The sequence below is a fragment of the Rana temporaria genome, chromosome 6 (genome assembly GCF_905171775.1).
Source record: "Rana temporaria chromosome 6, aRanTem1.1, whole genome shotgun sequence".
NCBI lineage: Eukaryota > Metazoa > Chordata > Amphibia > Anura > Ranidae > Rana > Rana temporaria.
In genome coordinates, this window is record NC_053494.1 from 48,994,978 (window position 1) to 49,020,229 (window position 25,252).

The following is a 25,252-nucleotide window of genomic DNA, read 5'->3' on the forward strand; positions in this document are numbered from 1 at the left end:
CAAAAGGAAGGATTTTTTTCCCCTGCTGTAGCAAAATGGATCATGCTCTGCTGGGTTTTTCGCCTTCCTCTGGATCAACTGTGGGGATGGAGTTGGGTGTATGGGATTGTACTATGTTTTTTATTTTGTTTGTTAATTTTTTGTGGTTGAACTGGATGGACTTGTGTCTTTTTTCTACCTGACTAACTATGTAACTATGTAACTCTATCATCTGGGGCACTGTACACACATTTTTTTTTTTTAAATATAAAGTTTTACTTAATCACCACTAAAGACTGACGTGGTTCTTCGTTAAGTGCCACAACTTTGATGAGGAACTACCTATTAATGGTGCCCATAGAAATCCAGTGGCGTTTTGATTATAGTCAGATTTGGTGACAATCTAATTTGAATAAGCTATTAGCATAAAACCTTGTCTGGCCCCTATTGGTTTCTCCCCGATAAGCCTGCATCAGATGTCTGCAGTATGCCTGCCTCCTCCAACCATATGGTTGCCTGAGGCTACTCTTTATATTTAGGGAAGTGATGGTGGGCTAGATGCCTCTGACCAGCTGGGTTTGTTTAGATTGTACCTAGACACCTGACCACCCTCTAGTTCAGTCTTTCTGAACACCTCTACCTTGAGGGAACCCTTAAAACAATTTTTAGCTCCTAGGGAACCCCTGAAAATGTGTATTTATATTACTGTGATCAGTAAAATGTACATACAAGAACAAACAAAATACAGTAAAACCTTGGTTTGCGAGCATAATTTGTTCCAGAAACATGCTTGTAATCCAAAGCACTTGTATATCAAAACATTCAATAAAGGTAACCATATTGCTACACTTAGAGGCTCGTCTCTTTTTTTTTATACTCAGTTGTGACATGGCACTGCTCTTATATCAAGACCTTGCTTGTATATCAAGGCAACTTTTATTAAAACATTTTGCTTGTCTTGCAAAATGCTCTTAAACCAAGTTACTGTCAAACCAAGTTTTTACTGTAATAAAGAGTGTTCTGTTCCTAAAGAATCTGGCATTCAGTTTCCAACACCCCCTTGCTCTCATTAAAAGAAGTGAATAATAATTGCCAGAAAATAAAACAAGACTGTGAAAACTCTACACTAGAGACCAGTGGAATTGTGCCCTCCTATGCCAGCGATCAACTGAAATGTGTTTTCTTACATTGTTGGTCAGTGTTCAAGTGACCCTTACATTAGATGCCTGCGAAAAATTGCCCCCTAACATTAGTAGTCAGTGCTGGTTGGAGACCAAGATCCACCATTGCTCACAGCTCAAGGAACCCCTAGCAACTTCTGGAGGAGCTCTAGCTGAGGAAGACTGCTCTAGAGTCTATAGACAACTTAGCTAAAGCAGAGTTCCTACCTCTTCTTTAGCTCTGCTCTACCCACTTCTCCCTCCTCGAAAACTATCACTACAACTATGGACTCTTGATTTGTAACTAGAACAAAGCAGGTCAGCTGACCATCAACAAAGTTCCTCCAAGAAAACTTGAGTTGGCTCTGTTTCTGTATAAAATGAAGATAGTTCGGAATGAAAGTGATGGTTTAATCTACATACACATGGATGTAGGGACTCTTTCTGAACATAGGTCCTGAATTTAATCTGCCACCTATAGTAACAAATTACATTTCTGCTGTCGGTTGGAATACAATTGCTAATATCAGTTATTTCTCCTCTGCCACGAAGTACTCAGGAAAATCTTGCAATAAATCTATGGGTTGAATATTTTAATACTACTAAGTGAATTAAAACTCTGGCGATGTCTTTTATGCATAAATAAATTGCAGGTTATCCAAGAAAAGATCTATGAGGTTTTTAATGGAGTCGATTTATACGGCAAGTCACTAAATTTTGAATATTGAAGAATATGGGACTTGTCTGCAAGCCTGCAATGGACATACATTCTCTATCAGGTATTGCACAAGTTGTGTTAGGAGTACAAAAACAGGTTTAGAACCAAGTATGTCAACGTGTCCCAAAATTTCAGCTCTTAGAAGATGCTGAAATAGAGTTAAACCACCTGAGAATTTCCTAGATCTCTCGGGGACTCACTTGGTGAGATTCTTGAGTCTATGGGTCTGCACACCAGCTGTGGCTTTTCTAAGGGGGGGTGTATTTATACCTGCTGGATTGCCACATTTATTTTATGTTGTGGATATTGCAATTGGAGGTGCTGGAACATATGGCAGTGGGTGGGAACATTCAAAAGTTACAGATGGATAAGAACAGGGTCGAGGAAGTATGAGAAGAAGGTGGACTTTACTAAAACTGGAGCACTCAGAATCTGGTGCATGGTAGCCAATCAGCTTCTAAGTAGATTTGGACTAGAAACTAGTAGTTTTAGACTTTAAAGGCACACAATAATTATAGTAAAAAACTTGAGGTATTTTATTTGTAAAGATGTCATAAAAAGCAGTTACAAATATAAAATCAAAGAAATTAAATCGATAACTGGTCCACACAGGCTATCACAATAGTATTAACATAATACAGTTTAATTATAGAAAACGCAAAAGAGTATAGTTAACGGTTTAGCTGTAAGATGTGTAACCAGGCGGTGGGTCCAGAGGAAAGGAGGGCTCGCTCTACATGTTACGCGTTGTTAAAACGCTTCCTCAGGAGCATAGACATGTGAATAGAATTGACCGCATTGAGAATTGACAACAATCTGTCTTTTTACCTAGACATTGGCAATGTATTGTTACAAGTAGCCAGTCGGGGAAGTAGTATCATATAGACAAATTTAAAGTAGTGAATGGTAGGACGATCTGTGCTGGTAAGCAGAAAGTAGAATAGGGGAGACACGGCTGGTCCGGAGCAGTAATGTATGTTATTGTGTCAAAGTGGTAACCTTGAATCACACAATTTGGTTTAGACCTCTGGTCCACTCTTAGGCCTCGTACACACGACCGTTTTCCTCGGCAGAATCCATCAAGAAACTTGATGGGAGAGATTTTTTGCCGAGGAAACCGGTCGTGTGTACATTTTTCATTGAGGAAACTGTCGAGGAACTCATCGAGCCAAAAAGAGAGCATGTTCTCTTTTTCTTTGACGGGAATGGAGAAAATTGGCTCGTCGAGTTCCTCGACAAGCCTAACAAGAACTCAACGAGGAAAACGATGTGTTTCGCCCGCCGAGTTCCACGGTCGTGTGTACGAGGCCTTAGGTTCAGACTGAAAATGCACCGCCAAGTAAGTGTCCCCAAATTCGTTACGATCGCCTGTACAATCAGCTTCTAACTTCAGCTTGTTCAATTAATCTTTGACAATAAAACCCAGAAGCTGATTGGTTTATATGCAGAGCTGCACCAGATTTTGCACTCTCCAGTTTTAGTAAATCCCACCTATCAAGTCAGCGGCTCCATCTTAACTAAAATGTAACTTTTGGGTGAAAATGCATCCCATACATAGATACTGTTAAAATGGTATCTAGAATGACAGGCACACAGGTGTCAACTTTATTATGCTATTCTTCTCTCTTCCTCTCTCTCTCTCTCTCTCTCTCTCTAGCTGTGTATATAATTTTTTAACATGTGGAGATCATTTTTACAATATGACCACCATCAAGGCACATAAAATATATTAAAGTTTGCTTTTTTAACCAACATAGGAAACAACGGTAAAGGTTTTAATAAAAAATTAACACACCACCTGGCAATCTACCTATAAATAGGTCTTCCTCATTATCAGTGCTACAGAGGCCTGGGGCGTACTACACACAGCCTAGTACGAGAAACAAAATGCTAAGCATCCGCCTCTGACTACCGTCTAATTCGAATCCTGAAACATTGAGTGATTGAATTAACCTCTGGGGCATGGCAGGTAAAAGCAATTAAGACCTATCAGTTCAAATGTTATTTTCAATTATTGTGCATCTATAATCTAAAAGCCATATAAGCAGTGGAAAAAATAAAAATAAAAACCCTCCCTCCAGGCAGATATTTTGTATGGACGTGAATATGGAATAATGCCAGCCTAAGCTGATTTATAAGATAAGGTAACAGCCTGTTGTTGTGACATCAAAGGCTATTGTAAGCAGAGATCTGCTTCGGCACACAGGGCAGCACTTGCACCCTGTCATGGTCTAAATGGTTTATTTCATAGGCTTGGTCTGCTCACCGCTTTAATTAAGACCTGAATCCTGCAATTATCTCATTGCTCTATAGAAAACTACAATGCGCCCGTTTCAGACAATACAATGTCACTGAGCTTGAAAGAGGGAGCTGTTGTTCTACAGTCAGCTAAACCTGATGGTTGTATTATTGCCTGCTTTGTTTCTCTAATTGGTTCTTTTTTTCCCCAAAAAAGGAGGAAAGGGTCATCTTAACCATTATTTTGATAGCCGTCGAAGATCAAGGGTTGAAAACGGAAAGGAAAACACATGATTGTGTACCTTTGGTTAAATATTAAAATATCTGTGGCTAAAAACCAGGGTATTATCAGGTCTGGCTAGGAGCTCATGTACCTGTTCCTCGCCAAGAGGACAACAAGGTTAAAGTTGATGCTCCCCTTGCACAATTGCATGTATTTGCTCAGTTTACATAAAAACCTGGTTGTAGCAAGCATTGTTTAGTCTTACTCATGGAAATCCGCGCTGCGAGAGCTGAACCATCAAGAACCCCCAGAGATTGACCTACTTACCTTTTCTGAATGAAGAAACAGACACGTTCCCAGAATGCAAATGGTTTATATGTCACGTCAAAACATTCTAACGCAATACACTAACAGATCTTGCATCGGTTTGACATGTATTGCAGTTTTATGGAGAAAAAAAAAAAAGAAAAGATTTGCTTCTTTCTTAGCATGGCCAGATTTGAAGTGCTAGATTTATTCTAACATACAGAGTTATCATTGTATGATGACATTGTAGATTAGCCTTTATTAAGAATGGCAGTGTAATGAGCAATGATAAGCAGTAACCAGGAGCAATAAATAATCAGAAAGGCAGTCGTCCGTCTTACTGCCACATGACAAAGATGAATAGAGCGCAAGCATCTAAACAATCTGACAGCATATGAAGTAAAATGACTGCGGTTTATTATAAAATATCAGTTGAGCGGGATGGAAATGTTTGACCAGTGTCCTGCTGTTCTCTACTTATAGGTGTAATACACCTGCTGTAGGCTGGCCATACATTGTACAATTTTCCTTTAGATTTAACAAAACCATATAATATGAGGTCAAACCTAAAAACTTTCTAATTGTATGCAATCAGGTGGACCCTTGCTATACATGGTTGAAGGCATAGGCGTGCGCACAGGGTGTGCCAGGTGTGCCCAGGCACACAGAGGTGCAGCACAGATTCCCCCTACTGCCCTTGCTCCCATCTTTCCCCCTTCTTCTTTTCCCTCTTCTCCTATCAGCTGTTGCTGTTGGGTGGAATTTTAGGAGTGATGTAAATATTTAATAAAAAAAATGTTTATATTTAATTTACCAGCCCCTTCCCTTTCTGAATCAACATCGTGAGTGATCCGTAGTGTGTGTTTGGGCTTTGGGGTGCACACCCTAATGCAATAGGCTGCACACACCTATGGTTGAAGGTAAATCTAAAGGAAATTGAACTAGAGAATTGTATAATGTATGGCAAGCGCCTGTGCAGAGTCAGCGTTTCAATTAGCTGACAAAGGGACCTGTCAAGGGTCTGATCACCCCAAAAGCAAATGATCTCAAGCTCTTAAGTGTTGGTACCTCATTACCTGCAATGTGAACTTAACATTATTGCACTTTGCACTCTATAATAACTGTATAGGTTTATACACTGCACCCTAGTTCATAAGAAACCTCATTAGGTCACATTATAAATACATTATGCTTCGCTAGGATATACAAGTACAGCGCACTCTAGTTCCGTGTCAATTGTTGAAAAACGACCAACTTACCAGTCCTGGTTTTCGGCAGCTTTGGGGTTAAATCTGATGTCACTATTCACGTTAAACAAGACATCATCTTCGGTGAGCTCAGGAATAGCAATTTTGTACAGAGGGTGCTGAAACAGAGCAGCCAACCTTGAGTAGCCAGCGCCAGGCTGGGGTTTGTTTATATTCCCATCGTGGATCAGCTGCTTGTGGTTCAAGTCTTTGACCATGTCACGGTTCTCCAGTTTTTTAAAGGACTCGTTCTTGTCCATTATTCCAGTGATTTTCTCCAGCGAGTGCGACGTGAGATTGGAGCTGGGGTCACTGCTGAAATCTTGTAAGATCCTCAGCGTGTGCTTATTAGGCCAACCTGAATCAGCGGTATTTTTGGCTCTCTGTTTCCCCCATCCCTGCGAGTCCTCGTTGAGATTGTGCGTACAGGAACATCCTGCATCTCCATCACTTCTCGACGCTCTCTTCTCCAGCTTTGGTAATAAATCGATCATGATATGCATTGTGCAAGCGATCAGAAACACCATCAAGATTAGCACCCTGAACTTGCGCACTAAAATCAACTTCATTTTTCCTAAATTTATTTTCACACGCTTTTCTTTTTTTAAATAAATTTGACGATAAACTTATAAAATGCTCTTTCACAGAAAAAGCAATCGTAGAAAATTTCCCAATTACAAAAAGTGCTCTTTCCTAATCTAGACTTAAAACTCTATTTATAAATAAATCTTTTTTTATTTTTTTTTCGGGAAAGGGATATTTGTAACACGTAAAAGCAAAAAAAACAAAATAGACGTTAAGAGTCAGGAGTTTTGCTGAAGTCTTATTGCCATGGGGAAAGGGGGGCGTTAAAAGGGATGGATGGAGGGATCTGGCTAGCGGGAGTCACAGGAATGTACGTAGCTGGAATAGGAAATTAATGCACGGGTTTATGAGATGAATTAAACAATCCGGAATGCTTGGCTGAATCATATGTCGCTCGGCTTGGCATCCTTAGTGAGCTGGCCCCTTGGTACGGCAGCAGCAGCGGAAAGACTATCCAATTCTGCAGATTCCCTGAAAGCATTTGCTTTTGGAAATGAAGTTCTGGTCCAGATCTCGTCAAGCACCAGTTCCTAAGGAAGATCCAATAGGCTGCTGTCACCAGTCAGGTCTCTTTGATCCTGCATCCAAGCAGGCTGCTCGTGGACATTTCTGCAACACAAGCTAGAATTATTGCACAAAGAACAGAGCGGAATAGAAGGCTGAGCTTGTGTTGGCTGCCTGGCAATCATTTGATTCCTTGGTTCATGACAGCTTGGAAGTACAGGAGGAGGGAGAGAGAAAGAAAAGGACAGAATGGAGGTGAAAGGGAGAAGGGAAGGTCTTTGGCAGGTGCAGTGTGAAGTCCCCTTTCAGCTGAAAGCAGTAGACTGGTTGAACTAGCAATGCTGCAGCCCCAGCCTTCCTCCTGTGGGTGTGTTAAATATTATGAGCAAGCCATCGAGCCAGCCTACTTCACGTCACACTTAGGAGATTGGCTAAATAAACGCTACAGTGATAGTAACAGGACAGAGCTAAACCAAAAGTAAATCTTTTTTTTCTCTCTCTCGCTCCTTTTTTTTTCATGATGAATTTTTTTTTCCTGCAGCTCCAGTTGGGGCAAAGAGAGGGCGTCAGTTTCTCAAAGGTTTGCAGTGGAAGTCGTGCTAATAATCATTTCCTAACAATGGTGAAGTTTCACTGTCACTGCTCCCAAAGCAGATTTTTTTTATTATTCTTTTGCAGAACTTCTTGACACATTGTCCCTATTTAAAACTGTGCAAATCTTTTCATGTGTTAATAATAAATACATACAAGGGAATAATAATAATAATAATAATAATAATAATAATAATAATAAAAATAATAATAGCAATAAAAATAATACTAATAATTCTATAATTAGTTGCTTTCTTCTTCTTCTTTCTCCATCTTCTTTCTTTCTTATTTCTTCTTAGTATTCTTCTTTTTTCTTCTTTCTCCTTCTTTCTTTATTATTCGTCTTTTTCTTTCTTCTTTCTCCTTTCTTCTTTGTGTCCTTCTTTCTTCTCCTTCTTTCTTCTTCGTGTTCTTCTCCTTCGTGTTATTCTTTCTCCTTCTTTCTTCTCCTTCTTCTTTCTTCTTCTTTCTCCTTCGTGTTCTTCTTTCTCATTCTTCTTCGTGTTCTTCTTTCTTCTTCGTGTTCTTCTTCTTTCTCCTTCTTTCTTCTTTGTGTTCTTCTTTCTTCCTTTCTCCTTCTTCTTTATTCTCCGTATTCTTCTTTCTCCTTCTTTCTTCTTCGGGTTCGTCTTCTTCTTTCTCTTTTGTGTTCTTCTTTCTTCTTCGTGTTATTCTTTCTTCATTCTTCTTCGTGTTCTTCTTCTTCTTCTTTGTGTTCTTCTTTCTTCCTTTCTCCTTCTTTATTCTCCGTATTCTTCTTTCTCCTTCTTCTTTCTTCTTCGTGTTCTTCTTTCTTCTTTGTGTTCTTCTTCTTCTTCTTCTTCTTCTTCTTTCTCCTTCTTTCTTCTTTGTGTTCTTCTTTCTTCCTTTCTCCTTCTTCGTGTTCTTCTTCTTTCTTCTTCGTGTTCTTCGTCTTCCTTTCTTCTTCATCTTCTTCCTCCTTCTCCTTCCTTTTTCTTTTTTTCTTCTTCATGTTCTTCTTCTTTCTTCTTCTTCCTTTCTTTTTTCTTTCCTCCTTCTTCGTGTTCTTCTACTTTCTTCTTTCTTCTTCTTCTTCTTCGTGTTCTTCTTTCTCTTTCTTCTTTCTTCTCCTTCTTCCTTTCTTCTCTCTTTATTCTTTGTGTTCTTCTTTCTCCTTCTTCTTCTTTCTTCTTTGTGTTCTTCTTCTTGCGCCTTCTTTCTTCTCCTTCTTCTTCGTGTTCTTCTCCTTCTTTCCTCTTCGTGTTGCTCTTTCTTCTTTCTCCTTCTTCTTTGTGTTCTTCTCCTTCTTTCTTCTTCTTAATTTCTTCTTTCTTCTTCTTTCTTCTTTCTCCTTCTTCTTTCTTCTTCCTTTTTTCTTTTTTTTCTTCATGTTCTTCTTCTTCCTCTGCTTCCTTTTTTTGCTTTTTTCTTTCCTTCTTCTTTGTGTTCTTCTCCTTCTGCCTTTCTTCTCTCTTCTTTCTTCTTCTTTTTCTTCTTCTTTCTTCTTCATGTTCGTTTTCTTTCTCCTTCCTTCTTTTTTTCTTTCTTCTCCCTTTCTTCTTCATAATATTATTATTATCATTATACCTGTGTATGTATTTATTAGTTACACACATACGTTTTCTTGCAGTTTTACATATCAAAGGGGGACAATGTGTAATAATGATAATAACGATAATAACAATAATAATATTACACATTGTTGCTCTTTGACATGTAAAACTGCATTAAACTGTAATACATTTATTATTATTATTGTTATTGTGTGCAGTGCGTTTTTTGCGTGTCACGTTTTTAATGCACATTTTACACACCTTTTTAGCTGCAGTACCATTGAACTCTATGAGAACATGCGTTTTGATGGAAGCCTATCAAAGTCCTGCACGCTGCATCTTTGATGCGTTTTTATCAAACACTGCATTCTCATGGAGTTCAATGGTAGCACGGCTAAGAACACATGTGAAACATGCATAAACGCAATGTGCAAAAAACACAATGCGCACTTGTGAACTGTCAATTATTTCTTCTTTTGCAGAACTTCTTGACTCATTGTCCCTCTTTAAAACTGCAAAAAAATGTTATGCATTAATATTAAATACACGCACCAGAATAATAATATTAATAATAATAATATTATCAATAAAAATAATACTAATAAAACTATAATTAGTTACTTTCTTCTTCTTCTTCTTCTTAATATTATTCATGTGTATGTATTTATTAGTATTTACTAGTTATACACATAAAGTTGTCTTGCAATTTTACATATCAAAGTGTGTAATAATTACGATAATAATAATATTACAAATTGTTCTTCTTTGACATGTAAAGCTGCATTAAACTGTAATATAAATTTTATTATTATTGTGTGCTCTGCGTTTTTTATATGGCATGTTTTAATGCACATTTTACACATATTTTTAGCTGCAATACCATTAAACTCTATGAGAACATGTGTTTTAAAGGAAGCACATCGAAGTTCTGCATGCTGCATCTTTGATGCGTTTTTATCAAAAACTGCATTCTCATAGAGTTCAATGGTAACATGGCTAAAAACGCATGTGAAATGTGTATAAATGCAATGCGCAAAAAACACATTGTGCACTTGTAAACTGGCCATTATTTCACACACACAAATGTTCAGTGTGCTACACAAATCTTATATTATTATTATTGAAGTTGGTATTCATAGGCGTACGCACAGGATGTGCCAGGTGTGCCTGGGCACACCTTAATCACCCCATGTGGCGTAGATCCCCCCTGTTAAGACCCCTAATAATTCACCAAAGCTCCCCAACAGGGCTCCTAAAATAAATATTCACCTATGAATATTAAAGGCTTATGGAAACTATTAACCACTTCCCGCCTGGTCAATTACAGATTGACGTCCGGGAAGTGGTTCTGTTATCCTGACTGGGTGTCATATGACGTCCAGCAGGATAACTTGCCGGCGCGTGACCGCAAGGGCGTGCAGCGCGGCGATCGCGAGTGCGGCGTATCACTCTGACACACCGCATCTCCGATCGTGATAAGCTGTGACCAATCACAGCTGATCATCGCATGAACCAGGAAGTACCAGTACACAGAATTTCCTGGTTCGCGCTGACAGGGAGAGCCGATCGGAGCCGATCTGCGGCTTTCCCTGTCAGAGGGGGGGTCTGTGCTGATAATCAGCACATTGATTATCAGCACAGCCCCATAAGATGTGCCAAAAAGGTACCCAGACAGTGCCCCCTCAGGATCGCCTATCAGTGCCCAATAAAGTGCCAATTAGTGCCAATTAGTGTCCATCACATTGTCAATCAGTGCCCTACAGTAACACCTGTCAACTTCATCAGTGCTGCCCATCAGTGGCACCTGCCAGTGCCATATGTCAGTGCCAATCAGTATATCAGTGCCGCCTATCAGTGCCGCCTGTCAATGCCCATCGCAGTCGCTTGTCAGTGCCCATCACAGCCGACTGTCAGTGCCCATCAGTGCCACCTATCAGTGCCCATCAGTGCTGCATATCAGTGCCGCCTGTCAGTGCCCATCAATTCTACATATCAGTGCCTCCTCATCAGTACCTATCAGTGCCGCCTCATCTGTGCCCGTCAGTAAAGGAGAAAACAAAATTGTATAACTGAAACAAAGAAAAACATTTTTTTTTTCAAAAAAAATTGTCTTTTTTAGTTTGTTTAGCAAAAAATTAAAACCCCAGTTTGGCTACAGTGTTGCATGACCGCGCAATTGTCATTCAAAATGCGACAGCGCGGAAAGCTGAAAATTGTCCTGGGCAGGAAGGGGCGAAAGTGCCCGGTATTGAAGCGGTTACAGGAACCTGTTACAGAGGCGGCTTCTGCATTCTGAAAATGCGATTTGACTGTCTGTCATGCTGATCCTCTTGCTTTGACTTTAGGCTCACACTAGTGCTGCTGCATAACTATGCGTTGTTTAAGTGCATTTTTGTAGTGTGTTTTTAATGCATTTTCATGCTTAATGTATTTGTTGTAGGTGAAGGAGACTGGTTGTTAAAACGGAGTTCCACCCACATGTTACACTTTCCTCCATGTGTGCATGCTAAAAGCTAATTGCCAATTATTATTATTTTTTCTGTTCATTTACCTTATTTAAGAAAAAATATCTGCTCTCTTCCTTCTTATGTCGCCACGGCGATGTACGTAATTTCCGGCTTTGCACTGGCTTCTGGGAGATGAGTGTCATAAATCCCAGAAGTCAATAGGCATTGCCTGTTTGGAAATAACGCAATGCAAGGCGGCGATAAGCTGTGAAACTTGCTTGCAACGCACTGCGCATTCATGAGATCGGGAGGTACGGAATCCCAGAAGAGGGACACATCGGCTTCACATGCCCACGCTAAAGATGGCCGTGCTGTACAGCACTAGAACAAATTAAGTTATACATGCTGCACAAACACAAAACAGGGGACAGTTTAAATGATACCTTAATGTAAATGCACAAGCCCTGACTTATCTAGGGGTATTTTTACAAAAAAAAAAAAAAAATCCAGCCGAAACTCCACTTTAAGCCCAAAATTCTGCCAAAAAATGCACCAAAAACGCATGTACATGTGTTTTTTATTTGCTCCGATTGAAGTCTATGGGGCCAAAAATACTTTATGCTGCATCAAAAGAGGCACCTACACTTACACCGGCAGCACAGGGCAACGCAGCCGCTATATACAGCGGGGTCCGGAGGGGTGTCCAGGATATTTGGAGCTTTTTAACCTTTTTCTACAGGTCTTTTTCTAACCTTTTCTTCTTCAAAAGATAAACTCGCCCCAAACCCTGGAGAATGTAATCTTATAGTATTTTGTCATAGCCAGCTATATGAAATCCTGAGGTTTCACATTAAGACTTGACCACAATGATAATTTTGTTCTGAGTACTTCTGCAATACTTGCTTGTTGTATGTGCGGTCCAAAAAACTGCGAGCAGAGACACGTTGCACAGGCTGTGAGAACATGAACTGTCCTTTAGGGGGCAGCAGCTCAATTTTCAACTGAAAAGACATACAAATGTGAATTGATTCTTCAGTAAATGTGACTAATTAGAGGTTTCATTTGGGAAATGTAAGTGTTTGGGTTGCTGGTTCAAGATCAGGTGTAATGCAAACCAAAAGGATATGAGATAACATTTTTCATTGATTTCAGACCAAAAGCATTTTCCCCTCAAAATACCCAAAAGCATGCTGCGTTTGAATTGATAATGACACCCTACACCTGATTTCCCAGAAAACTCTTCATTTCGGGACCTCTTTGCTCTGTACACCTCCTGCAGCTCTTTTTTAGGACCAGTGGGGTAGATTCAGGTACTGCTGCGCACTCTTACGGAGGCGCAGCATTACGTTTTTACGATACGCCTCCGTAAATTACTTGCGCTACGCTTGATTCAGGAAGCAGTAGATCCGTAGTTTGCGAAGGCGTTCCGTAAAAGTGGCCGGCGTAAGCGCGCGTAATTTAAATGATCCCGTAGGGGGCGTGAATCATTTAAATTAGGCGCGTTCCCGCGCGTAACGTAGTGCGCATGCTCCGTCGGGAAACTTTCCCGACGTGCATTGCGGCAAATGGCGTTGCAAGGACGTCATTTGCTTTAACGTGAACGTAAATGGCGTCCAGCGCCATTCACGATTCATTTACGCAAACGACGTCATTTTCAAACATTGCGACGCGGGAACAACGGGTATACTTAGCATTGGCTGCCCCTGCTAATAGCATGGGCAGTCTTACGCGGAACCCGACGAACGCAAACAACGTAAAATGCGTACGCAGGGCGCGCGTAGGGTTGTGAATCGGCGTGAGTATGCAATTTGCATACTCTACGCTGACCACTACGGGAACGCCACCTAGCGGCCATCGTAAGAATGCAGCCTACGATATGACTGGCCTAAGAGCCTTATGCCAGTCATATCTTAGGCTGCAGTCGGCGTATCGACCTTTCTGAATCAGTAGCAGTCGATACGCCGGCGCAACTAAGCAATTGCGCTGCGTATCTATGGATACGCAGACGCAATTGCTTACTGAATCTACCCCAGTGTCTACAATTATAGAGCTCCTTTATAGTGCCACCTACTGGTAAAATCTGGTAATGGAGACTATCCCCCCCCCTAAAAAAAAAAAAAAAAATACAGTAAAACATTGGATTGCGAGCATAATTTGTTCCAGAAACATGCTTGTAATCCAAAGCACTTGTATATTAAAGTGAATTTCCCCATAAGAAATAATGGAAACTCAAATGATTCGTTCCACAACCATTTATTCATAAATCCTTCAGTTTATCGTCCATATAAAAAAATAATTGCAATGTGTTATGTTGTATAACCATAAAATGACCATCCACAAATGGAAGCCTCCACAAGTGGATTAGAAGCAGAGGCGCCTCTAAGTGTAGCAATATGGTTACATTTAATGAAGGTACAACATTTAGCATCTCACATGGTTGCTGAATAAAACAGACACATCTAAGTATCCAGGCATCAGGGGCAAAGCTGTCCATATAGACCAGGGATATGCAATTAGCGGACCTCCAGCTGTTTCAAAACTACAAGTCCCATCATGCTTCTGCCTCTGAGTGTTATGCTTGTGGCTGTCAGAGTCTTGCTATGCCTCATGGGATTTGTAGTTCTGCAACATCTGGAGGTCCGCTAATTGCATATCCCCGATATAGACCATCCTCTACACCGCTGGTTCTCACCACTGTCAGTCTGGAATCGTGACCGGGAAGACTAGCCTGCAGTAGAGCCATTGAACCGCTCGTGGAACGCAGCGTGGAAGGGACGACGTTGATGGTGGTGAGGAGGATGGTCTATGTCAGTGATGGCGAACCTTGGCACCCCAGATGTTTTGGAACTACATTTCCCATGATGTTCAACTATACTACAGAATGCATGAGCATCTTTGGAAATGTAGTTCCAAAACATCTGGGGTGCCAAGGTTTGCCATCACTGGTCTATGTGGACAGCTTTACCCCAGATGCCCAAAAGTATGTGAACCCTTTTGGAATGATATGGATTTCTGCACAAATTGGTCATAAAATGTGATCTGATCTTCATCTAAGTCACAACAATAGACAATCACTGTCTGCTTAAACTAATAACACACAAACAATTAAATGTTACCATGTTTTTATTAAACACACCATGTAAACATTCACAGTGCAGGTGGAAAAAGTATATGAACCCCTAGACTAATGACATCTCCAAGAGCTAATTGGATTCCTGTTGGCTGACACCTCACTCCAATCAATGAGATGAGATTGGATGTGTTGGTTACAGCTGCCCTGCCCTATAAAAACACACACCAGTTCTGGGTTTGCTTTTCACAAGAAGCATTGCCTGATGTGAATGATGCCTCACACAAAAGAGCTCTTAGAAGACCTACTATTAAGAATTGTTGACTTGCATAAAGCTGGAAAGGGTTATAAAAGTATCTCCAAAAGCCTTGCTGTTCTTCAGTCCATGGTAAGACAAATTGTCTATAAATGGAGAAAGTTCAGCACTGCTGCTACTCTCCCTAGGAGTGACCTTCCTGTAAATATGACTACAAGAGCACAGCGCAGACTGCTCAATAAGGTGAAAAAGAATCCTAGAGTGTCAGCTAAAGACTTACAAAAGTCTCTGGCATATGCTAACATCCCTGTTAGCGAATATACGATACGTAAAACACTAAAGAATGGATTTCATGGGAGGATACCACAGAGGAAGCCACTGCTGTCCAAACAAAACATTGCTGCATGTTTACAGTTTCCACAAGAGCACCTGGATGTTCCACAGCAGTACTGGCAAAATATTCTGTGGACAGATGAAACCAAAGTTGAGTTGTTTGGAAGAAACACACAATACTATGTGTGGAGAAAAAGAAGCACAGCACACCAACATCAAAACCTCATCCCAACTGTGAAGTATGGTGGTGGGGGCATCATGGGTTTGGGCTGCTTTGCTGTGTCAGGGCCTGGACGGATTGCTATCATCGAAGGAATAATGAATTCCCAAGTTTATCAAGACATTTTGCAGGAGAACTTAAGGCCATCTGTCCACCAGCTGAAGCTCAACAGAAGATGGGTGTTGCAACAGGACAACGACCCAAAGCAAGTAAATCAACAACAGAATAGCTTAAACAAAAGAAATACGCCTTCTGGAGTGGCCCAGTCAGAGTCCTGACCTCAACCCGATTGAGATGCTGTGGCATAACCTCAAGAAAGCAATTCACACCAGACATCCCAAGAATATTGCTGAACTGAAACAGTTCTGTAAAGAGGAATGGTCAAGAATTACTCCTGACCGATGTGCACATCTGATCTGCAACTACAGGAAACGTTTGGTTGAAGTTATTGCTGCCAAAGGAGGTTCAACCAGTTATTAAATCCAAGGGTTCACATACTTTTTCCACCTGCACTGTGAATGTTTACATGGTGTGTTCAATAAAAACATGGTAACATTTAATTATTTGTGTGTTATTAGTTTAAGCAGACTGTGATTGTCTATTGTTGTGACTTAGATGAAGATCAGATCACATTTTATGACCAATTTGTGCAGAAATCCATATCATTCCAAACGGGTTCACATACTTTTTATTGCAACTGTAGATGTGTCTTTTTTTAATCATCAACCATGTGAGTTGCCAAATGCTGTACCTTCATTAAATGTAACCATATTACTACACTTAGAGGCGCCTCTCTTCTCTTTTATACTCAGTTGTGACATGACGTTACTCTTATATCAAGACATTGCTTGTATATCAAGTCAAAACGTATTAAAACGTTTTGCTTGTCTTGCAAAACGCTCTCAAACCAAGTTACTCTCAAACCAAGGTGTCACTGTATATTTTAGAGGTAGACTCCAGTCCAGAACAGGGGTCCCATTCTGATTAGTTAGAGGTCTATTATGTCGCATACACACAATCGGACATTCCGACAACAAAACGGTGGATTTTTTTCCGACAGATTGTTTGTTCAAACTTGCCTTGCATACACACGGTCACACAAATGTTGTCGGGAAATTCCTGAACGTCAAGAACGCAGTGACGTACAACACTACGACGAGCCGAGAAAAACTGAAGTTCAATGATTCCGAGCATGCGTAGGATTTTTTTCTCTTTGGCCCATACAGTATATACCAAAATGTTTCAACGCACACTAACCAGTGAACACGGGTGGTAGTTCACATCTATGAGAAAAGAAGAAAGGGGTATGTTTGTTTTTTTCAAAGTGTGGCTACAAGAGTTTATCGATGACAATGACAACACATGAAACTGCATGTAAATGGGTGTTAGAAATACTTGGCAAAGTGATTAAAGTATAATTAACCACTTCAGCCCCGGAAAAATTTACCCCCTTCCTGACCAGAGCACTTTTTTCCGATTCGGCACTGCGTCACTTTAACTGACAATTGCGCGGTCGTGCGATGTTGCACCCAAACACATTTTTCCCCACAAATAGAGCTTTCTTTTGGTGGTATTTAATCCCCTCTGCAGTTTTTATTTTTTGCGCCAAACAAAAATAGAGCGACAATTTTGAAAAACTTTAAATATTTTTTACTTTTTGCTATAATAAATATCCCCAAAAATATATTTTTTCCTCAGTTTAGGCCGATACGTATTCTTCTACATATTTTTGGTAAAAAAATTGCAATAAGCGTTTATTGATTGGTTTGTGCAAACGTTATAGGGCCAGATTCACGTAGAATTCCGGCGGCGTAACGTATCCTATTTACGTTACACCGCCGCAAGTTTTCAGCGCAAGTGCTTGATTCACAAAGCGCTTGCCTGTAAACTTGCGGCGGCGTAGCGTAAATCCGTCCAGCGCAAGCCTGCCTAATTCAAACGGGGCGTGTATCATTTAAATTAGGCGCGTTCTCGCGCCGAACGTACTGCGCATGCTCCGTTTTGTAATTTCCCGCCGTGCTTTGTGCGAAATGACGTCGCACCGACGTAATTTTCAAAATTCGAAGCGGGAACGACGGCCATACTTTAACATGGCTGGTCTAAATATAAGCCATGAAATAGCAGCCGTAACTTTGCGACGGGAAAAGCCGACTAGCGACGACGTAAGAGAATGCGACGAGCGCGCGTAGCTTCGTGGATCGTCGTAAACAGCTAATTAGCATACCCGATGCGGAAAACGACGCAAACTCCACCCAGCGGGCGCCGAAGTATTGCATCCCAAGATCCGAAGGCGTGCGAAGCCGTACGCCTGTCGGATCTTAGCCAAATGCCGTTGTATCTTTGTTTGAGAATTCAAAATAAAGATAAGACGCGGCAAATTTTAAAATACGCCGGCGTATCAGTAGATACGCCGGCGTACTCTCACTGTGAATCTGGCCCATAGCGTTTACAAAAAAAGGGATAGTTTTATGGCATTTTTTAATGATTTTTTTAAATTAGTAATGGCGGCGATCTGCAATTTTTATTGTGACTGCGACATTATGGCGGACATATCGGACACTTTTGACTCTATTTTGGGACCATTGTCATTTATACAGCGATCAGGGCTATAAAAATGCACCGATTACTGTGTAAATGACACTGGCAGGGAAGGAGTTAACCACTAGGGGGCTAGGAAGGGGTTACGTGTGTCCTAGGGAGTGATTCTAACTGTGGGGGGGCTGGGCTACGAGTGACACGACAGTGATTACTGCTTCCGATGACAGGGAGCAGTAGATCAGTGTCCTGTCACTATGCAGAACAGGGAAATGCCTTGTTTACATAGGCATCTCCCTGTTCTGCAGCTCCATGAGACGATCGCGGGCACTCGGCAGACATCAAGACCGCGGGTCCCGCGGTCACACTCACGGAGCTTGAGGCGGGCACGTGCACCCGTAATGCTGCGATTTAAAGGGGACATACAGGTACTTCCATATGCACAGCCGTGCCATTCTGCCGACGTAAATAGTCGTTGCAGCGATCGGCAAACGGTTAAAGACAAAACTTTTTTTATAGAGTGGAGATGGATTAGAACATCTGTCAGATTTGTATTGCTACCTCTGCCTCTGTTAGGGAGATTCATCTTCTCAAACTGTTGGTGCTATATAAATCCTGTATAATAATAATAATAATAATATTTGTCCTGTTCAATAGACGCAGACAGGGCGGCTCAGGAGTGAGCCCACATGGGTGCCCCCGTGCAAAACAGTTTCCCAGGGGGATTCTCGCTGAAAAAGAAGGAGCCTGTAGGGGGACCCCAGATGAGGAGGGGCAGTGCAAAAACCATTACACAGAGCAGGTAAGTATAACATGTTATTTTCATTAGTAAAATGTGTTTTTTGTAGCTCCCTGTCAGCCCCTTCCATCAGTTATGGTCTGCCTGCATTGCATAGAAAAGCACAGAGACCCAGTAAAGAAATCACTTTCATAAGGTAATGAGGGGGCACCCAGGGAAAGCAAAAATAAGCAGATTAAACTTGCGTTTTAAGGCTGGATTTACTCATTTCTGAGCAAGGTTTTGTGCATTTTCAACAATCACGCACTGCCATTGTCATCTACAGTATAAGTCCTAGACTGACACATCCACAAATGGACAGAGCACATCAACACATCATATATGTGAACTAGTACAATTTCATTGACTAACCAGTATACACGTGTTGACACCAGTTAAATGCATGTGTTAAAATGCATAGGTGTGAATGAGCCCACTGTAATGTAAGATCCACAGTGCACTTTGGTGGCAGAACACCTCATCAGACATGCATTTTAGTGCACCACAGGGCACCGATGTGACCCATCTGGGTGTTGTGCTGCATTGCTTTAGAAAAAGGGAGAATGTCTATTTTTTTGTGCATTGAGGTGTGTGGGCAGTTTATTCTAAATGGAAAGGAATGCTTTAAAGTGGAGTTCCACCCATAAATATAACATTACATCAGTAGTTTTAAAAAAATGTCATTAGTCCTTTAAGAATTTTTTTTTTTTTTTAGATGCCTTCAAAGTGTTGTTGCTAGGCAGAATAGTTAATCTTCCCTCTTCCTGCACCTAGGTGCTTAAGCTTCCTAGCCTACACCGCACAGACTCCTGGGAATGTAGTGGGTGTAACTTTCCAGGAGTCTGTGCACTCCCCAGTCTCGAAGAATCATGTGATTTGGACAGTACAGGTGCTGAAACCTGATCTGAAACCTATTACACTGCTTGTGCAGCACTGAGCATGTGCGAGATCTGCAAGGCTGAAATCCAGGAAGTCATACAGTCTGGCTTCATGATGCCCACACTTAAGATGGCCCCAGTCAATTTCTATTTTATAAAGTGTCTAAATGCTGTAACAACCTAACAAAACGGACCTTAGTTTACAGACTAAGGCTAGGTTCACATCACGATTTTTACATCCGATAATCGGACCGTTAAATCGGATGGAATCGTATATGACAAAATCGTATGTAATCGGATCAGTCATCCGATTACATACAATTTAGATTGACCACAATATAAAAAAAATCGGACACGATTTTAATACGATTTCAAATCAGGACCAAAAATCGTCGTCAAACACGATTTTTGATGCGATTTTAAATCGTATCAAAACGGATGCGGATCAAATCTGATGCACTTGGGGACCTACATTAATGAATGGAAGTGAATGGATACGTTTTGCCATACAGATTTGTACGATTTCAAACCTAAAATCGTGAGAACAAGTAGGATGATAAAATCGTGGTGTGAATGCACCCTAACTTTACTCGAATACATTAAGCTTGTGTATTACAGGGGTATTTATATTTAAAAAAGTGAAATTGTGGCCGGAACTCCGCTTTAATTCGCAAATGTTATTTTGGAAAGTACTGCCTATGAATAGGTCCACACGTGCGTGGGTCCTGCGTGCTGTGTTTATGCCGGCATAGAAGCCCATTCATTTAAATTGTCTACTGTACCTGCAGGAAATACAGGGTAAAAATCCTGAACCTTTATTAACCACTTGCTTACTGGGCACATATACCCCCTCCCTGCCCAGGCAAAATGTCAGCTTTCAGCACTGACATGCGTTGAATGACAATTGCGCGGTCGTGCGATGTGGCTCCCAAACAAAATTGACGTTCCTTTTTTTCCCCACAAATAGAGCTTTCTTTTGGTGGTATTTGATCATCTCTGCAGTCTTTATTGTTTGCGCTATAAACAAAAATATAGCGTCAATTTAAAAAAACAAAAACAAATAGCCAGATTCAGAAAGACTGGCATAACTTTGAGGCGGCGTAGCGTATAGCATATACGCTACGCCGCCGTAAGTCAAAGAGACAAGTGCTGTATTCACAAAGCACTTGCCTCCTAATTTACGGCAGCGTAGCGTAAATGGGCCGGCCTAAGCACGCCTAATTCAAATGTGGAACAGGGGGCGTGTTTTATGATAATGACTGGTGACCCGACGTGATTGACGTTTTTAACGAACGGCGCATGCGCCGTCCGTGGACATATCCCAGTGTGCATTGCTCCAAAGTACGCCGCTTCGACGTAAACGTAAATTACGTCCAGCCCTATTTGCGTACGACTTACGCAAACAACGTAAAAAGATAGGCTTGTTCCGATGTCCATACCTTGCATGGGCTGTGCCACCTAGGGAGCAGCTTTATCTTTACGCTGGCGTATCTCTTACGTAAAATGGCGTAACTAATTGTGACGGGCGCATGTACGTGCGTGAATCGGCATATCTTGCTCATTTGCATATTCATTTGCATATTCAACGCGGAAAACAACGGAAGCCCCACCTAGCGGGCAGCATAAATATGCACCCTAAGACTTACGCCGCTCGTATCTTAGCCTAATTTAAGCGTATCTGGTTTCCAGAATATGCTTAAATTTATGGCGGTGCATTGCCATGAAATGAGATTTGCCATGGAATGAGATGGTCCGCCTCCATCTCATCCTATTGGCTCACTCATGTCACGTGACAAAACATCAGTCACAGCTAGGCTATCATAGGGAGAGTATCTCCTCTCCCTGTGATAGCCCGATAGCACTGTCAGCAGCGTGCCTCCCGCTCCCCGATTTAGTACACCCCGCGCCCGCAGCTCTACTCCCCGATTAAGTACACCCCGCGCCCGCAGCTCTACTCCCCGTCCCCCGCACTCTACTCCCCGTCCCCCGTTAAGGCTCAGGGAACGGGAGTAGAGCGGCCGCGGGGTGTACTTAATCGGGGAGCGGGAGACTGCTGACAGTGCTATCGGGCTATCACAGGGAGAGGAGATACTCTCCCTATGATAGCCTAGCTGTGACTGATGTTTTGTCACGTGACATGAGTGAGCCAATAGGATGAGATGGAGGCGGACCATCTCATTCCATGGCAAATCTCAATTCATGGCAATGCAGCGGCGTAGATTCAGAGTTACAATGGCGTATCTACTGATATGCCGGCGTAAACGTCTCTGAATCCAGCTAAATATTTTTTTACTTGTTGCTATAATAAATATCCAATTTTTTTTATTTATTTATTTTTTTTCCTTAGTTTAGGCCGATATGTATTCTTCTACATGTTTTCGGTAAAATAAAATAAAAATCGCAATAAGCGTATAGTGATTGGTTTGCACAAACGTTATAGTGCCCACAAAATAGGTGATAGAATTATGACATTTTTTTTTTATTATTTTTGTTTTACTAGTAATGGTGGCCGATCTGTGATTTTTGTCAGGACTGCGATATTACGGCGGACACTGGCAGGCAAGGGGTTAACACTAGGGGGCGATCAAGTGGTTAAATGTGTTCCCCGCTAGGTGGTTTCTACTGTGGGGGGAGGGGAGTGAATGGGGGAGGTGACCGATCTGTGTCCCTATATACAAGGGACACACCATCGGTCTCCTCTCCCTGACAGGACGTGTTTACACACAGAGATCCAAGCCCTGGCTCTGTGACTGCCGATCGCAGGTGCCTGCAGGCATCACCCCGGTACAGTTATTTAGAGCGGGCGGTCGGCTCTTTAGGGATAACAACCGATGTGGCTAAAAGCTTGGGTGTTATCCCGGAGGAGCGGTAGAGGACGTCCCCCCTCCCGCCACTCTTTCCGTTCCTCCCGTCCCACCAAGAGACCCGATCCACAATCCGGCACTTCCGCCGGCTAGAGTGGGACCGTAAGTATGCCGGAAACGGCTTCCTTCCAGTCTGCTTTGTGTAAACATGGAAGCAACGTCACAACGTCACTTCCAGTTTACTCGGCTGCCAATGGCACAGTTTAATTTTTTTTTTTTTTTTTTACTGTATTTAAATCGCCGTTTTGGGCGATCTGAAAACTTTGAAGTGCAATAGAAGGATTTGTGGTCTTTTAGACCCCCAATCCCTCCATAAAGAGTACCTGTCAACACCTATTACTGTCACAAGGGATGTTTACATTTCTTGTGACATCAATAAAAGTGATCACATTTTTTTTTATGTTACAATGTAAAAGAATAAAAAAAAAAAAAAAATAAGAAAAATATATATATTTTTTAAAGCGTCCCTGTCCCCACGAGCTCACGCAGCAAAGAAAACGCACACGTTAGTCGCGCCCGCATATGTAAATGGTATTCAAATGACACATGTGAGGTATCGCCGCGATTGCCAGATCGAGAGCGATAATTATAGCACTAGACCTCCTCTGTAACTCTAACCTGGTAATCGTATTTTTTTTTTTTAAAGTGCAGTCTATGGAGATTTTTAGATACCGTAGTTTGTCGCCATTCCACGAGTTTGCCCAATTTCAAAGCATGACATGTCAGGTATTTATTTACTCGGTGCAACATCATCTTTCACATTATACAAAAAAAATTGGGCTAACTTTATTGTTTATTTTTTTTAATTCATGAAAGTGTATTTTTTCCTAAAAAATTGCGTTTGAAAGACCGCTGCACAAATACAGTGTGCCATAAACTATTGCATTGATCGCCATTTTATTCTCTCTCTAAAAAAATATATATATATAAAATGTTTGGGGGTTTTAAGTAATTTTCAAGCAAAAAATATGGGGCCGGATTCAAAGAGATTTGCGCATTTATTACGGAGGCGCAGGGCAACGATTTTGCCCTGCGCCCCCGCAATTTTTTTGTGCTGCCCTCGATTCACGGAGCATAAGCTCCGTAAATTGCGCGGGCGCGCCGGCAAAATGCCCGGCGCAAGAGCACGCAATTTAAATGATCCCGTAGGGGGCGGGAATCATTTAAATTAGGCGCGTTCCCGCGCCGAGCGTAGAGCGCATGCTCTGTCGGGAAAGTTTCCCGACGTGCATTGCGGCAAATGACGTCGCAAGGACGTCATTTGCTTCAAAGTGAACGTGAATGGCGTCCAACGCCATTCACGATTCACTTACGCAAACTACGTAAAATTCAAATTTCGCGACGCGGGAACGACGGGTATACGTAGCAGGGGCAGCCTTGCACGAAAACCGCTGTACGTAAAAGACGTAAATTGCGTACGCAGGTCTCGCGCAACGTTGTGAATCGCTGTTAGTATGCAATTTGCATACTATACACTGAGCACAACGGGAACGCCACCTAGCGGCCATCGCTAGAATGCAGCCTAAGATATGCGGGCATAAGAGCCTTATGCCGCGCAGATCTTAGGCTGCAGTCGGCGTAACAAGGTTCCTGAATCAGGAGCACTCGTTACGCCGGGGCAAGTAAGCAATTGCGCTGTGTAACCTATGGTTACACAGGCACAATTGCTTCTTGAATCCCCCCCATGGATTTTAACTTGTAAGCAACAAATGTCAAAAATAGGCATGAAAGGGTTATATTTGTTGCATGTTCCCATTCACAAAGCATAACTTGCTGCTTACCTTATTACGTGCATCTTTCTTGCTTAACCTTGCTACCTAGCGCCTCCTGTATAATGTTAAGGAGGGGGCTTTGGAGTTAATGCTTACCATGTTGTTAATGATTACCAATAGCTCCAACCGCCTAACTACCACTGTATTGTAAAAAAAAAGGGTAAGGAGGTGGACGTGTATTTTTGGGAGTGACATATACAGTATAAATGTCATTCCAGAAAACACCAGTGAATAACTAGTGCACCTGGTAATGCCGGTGAATTGAGCCTTCCCCTTGATCAGTGTACAGAGCTGAACTGAGATGCCCTACACCTTCTGATTGCTGAGATTGATCGTATAGGACAAGGGTCCCCAACCCCCGGGACGCAAACCAGTGCCGGTCCATGGCCTGTTGATGACTGGGCAGTACAGCAGGAGGTGACCGGTGACCACGGTCCGCACAGGCCTATCATAGGCTGCGGTCGCTGCTCACCTCCTGCTGTGCGGCCATGCCTGTGTGTCCTCTCCCAACTCCTCTGTCCGCCGACAATATCATCCTATCAGCAGGGCAGGGGTGGGAGCAACTACAGTCCGTAATGGATAGCTCCGCCTGCCCCCTGCCCTAATGATAGGCTGATATACTTGGCTGGGTGGGCGAGCTGGAAGAGGACACACAGACTGATTACAGCCTCTGCCCTGCCAAAGGTAGGAGTCCTGTGCAGGGGAGGCAGAGATTGGAATGGGGAAGTGTAATGCCGCGTACACACCATCAATTTATGTGATGAAAAAAAAACAACGTTTTTAAAAACGTCACTTTAAATGACCGTGTGTGGGGGAAAACGTTGTTTTATGTCTTGTGAAAAACGACATAAAAAAAATTGAAGCATGCTTCAATTTTATGTGTCGTTTTTCAAAACGTCATTTTTTACTTCACAGAAATTGACCGTGTGTAGCAAAAAACGTCGTTTAAAACGACGTTTTTACACCCACGCATGCCCAGAAGCTAGTTATGAAGCGAGCTTCAATGGAAAAACGTGGTGAACGTAACCTCGCTT

The 25,252-nt window shown here is 41.9% G+C and overlaps 1 protein-coding gene across 1 annotated transcript in view; it reads right to left on the reverse strand.

The window, feature by feature from the left end:
* Positions 1-7,323, reverse strand: part of FAM20C (FAM20C golgi associated secretory pathway kinase) — a 244,045-nt gene extending 236,722 nt beyond the window's left edge. The window contains exon 1 of the mRNA XM_040356779.1: positions 5,884-7,323. Coding sequence (XP_040212713.1) covers positions 5,884-6,440 — 557 coding nt within the window. The 5' untranslated portion in view covers positions 6,441-7,323. The remainder of the gene's footprint in view (positions 1-5,883) is intronic.
* Positions 7,324-25,252: the final 17,929 nt, after the last annotated feature.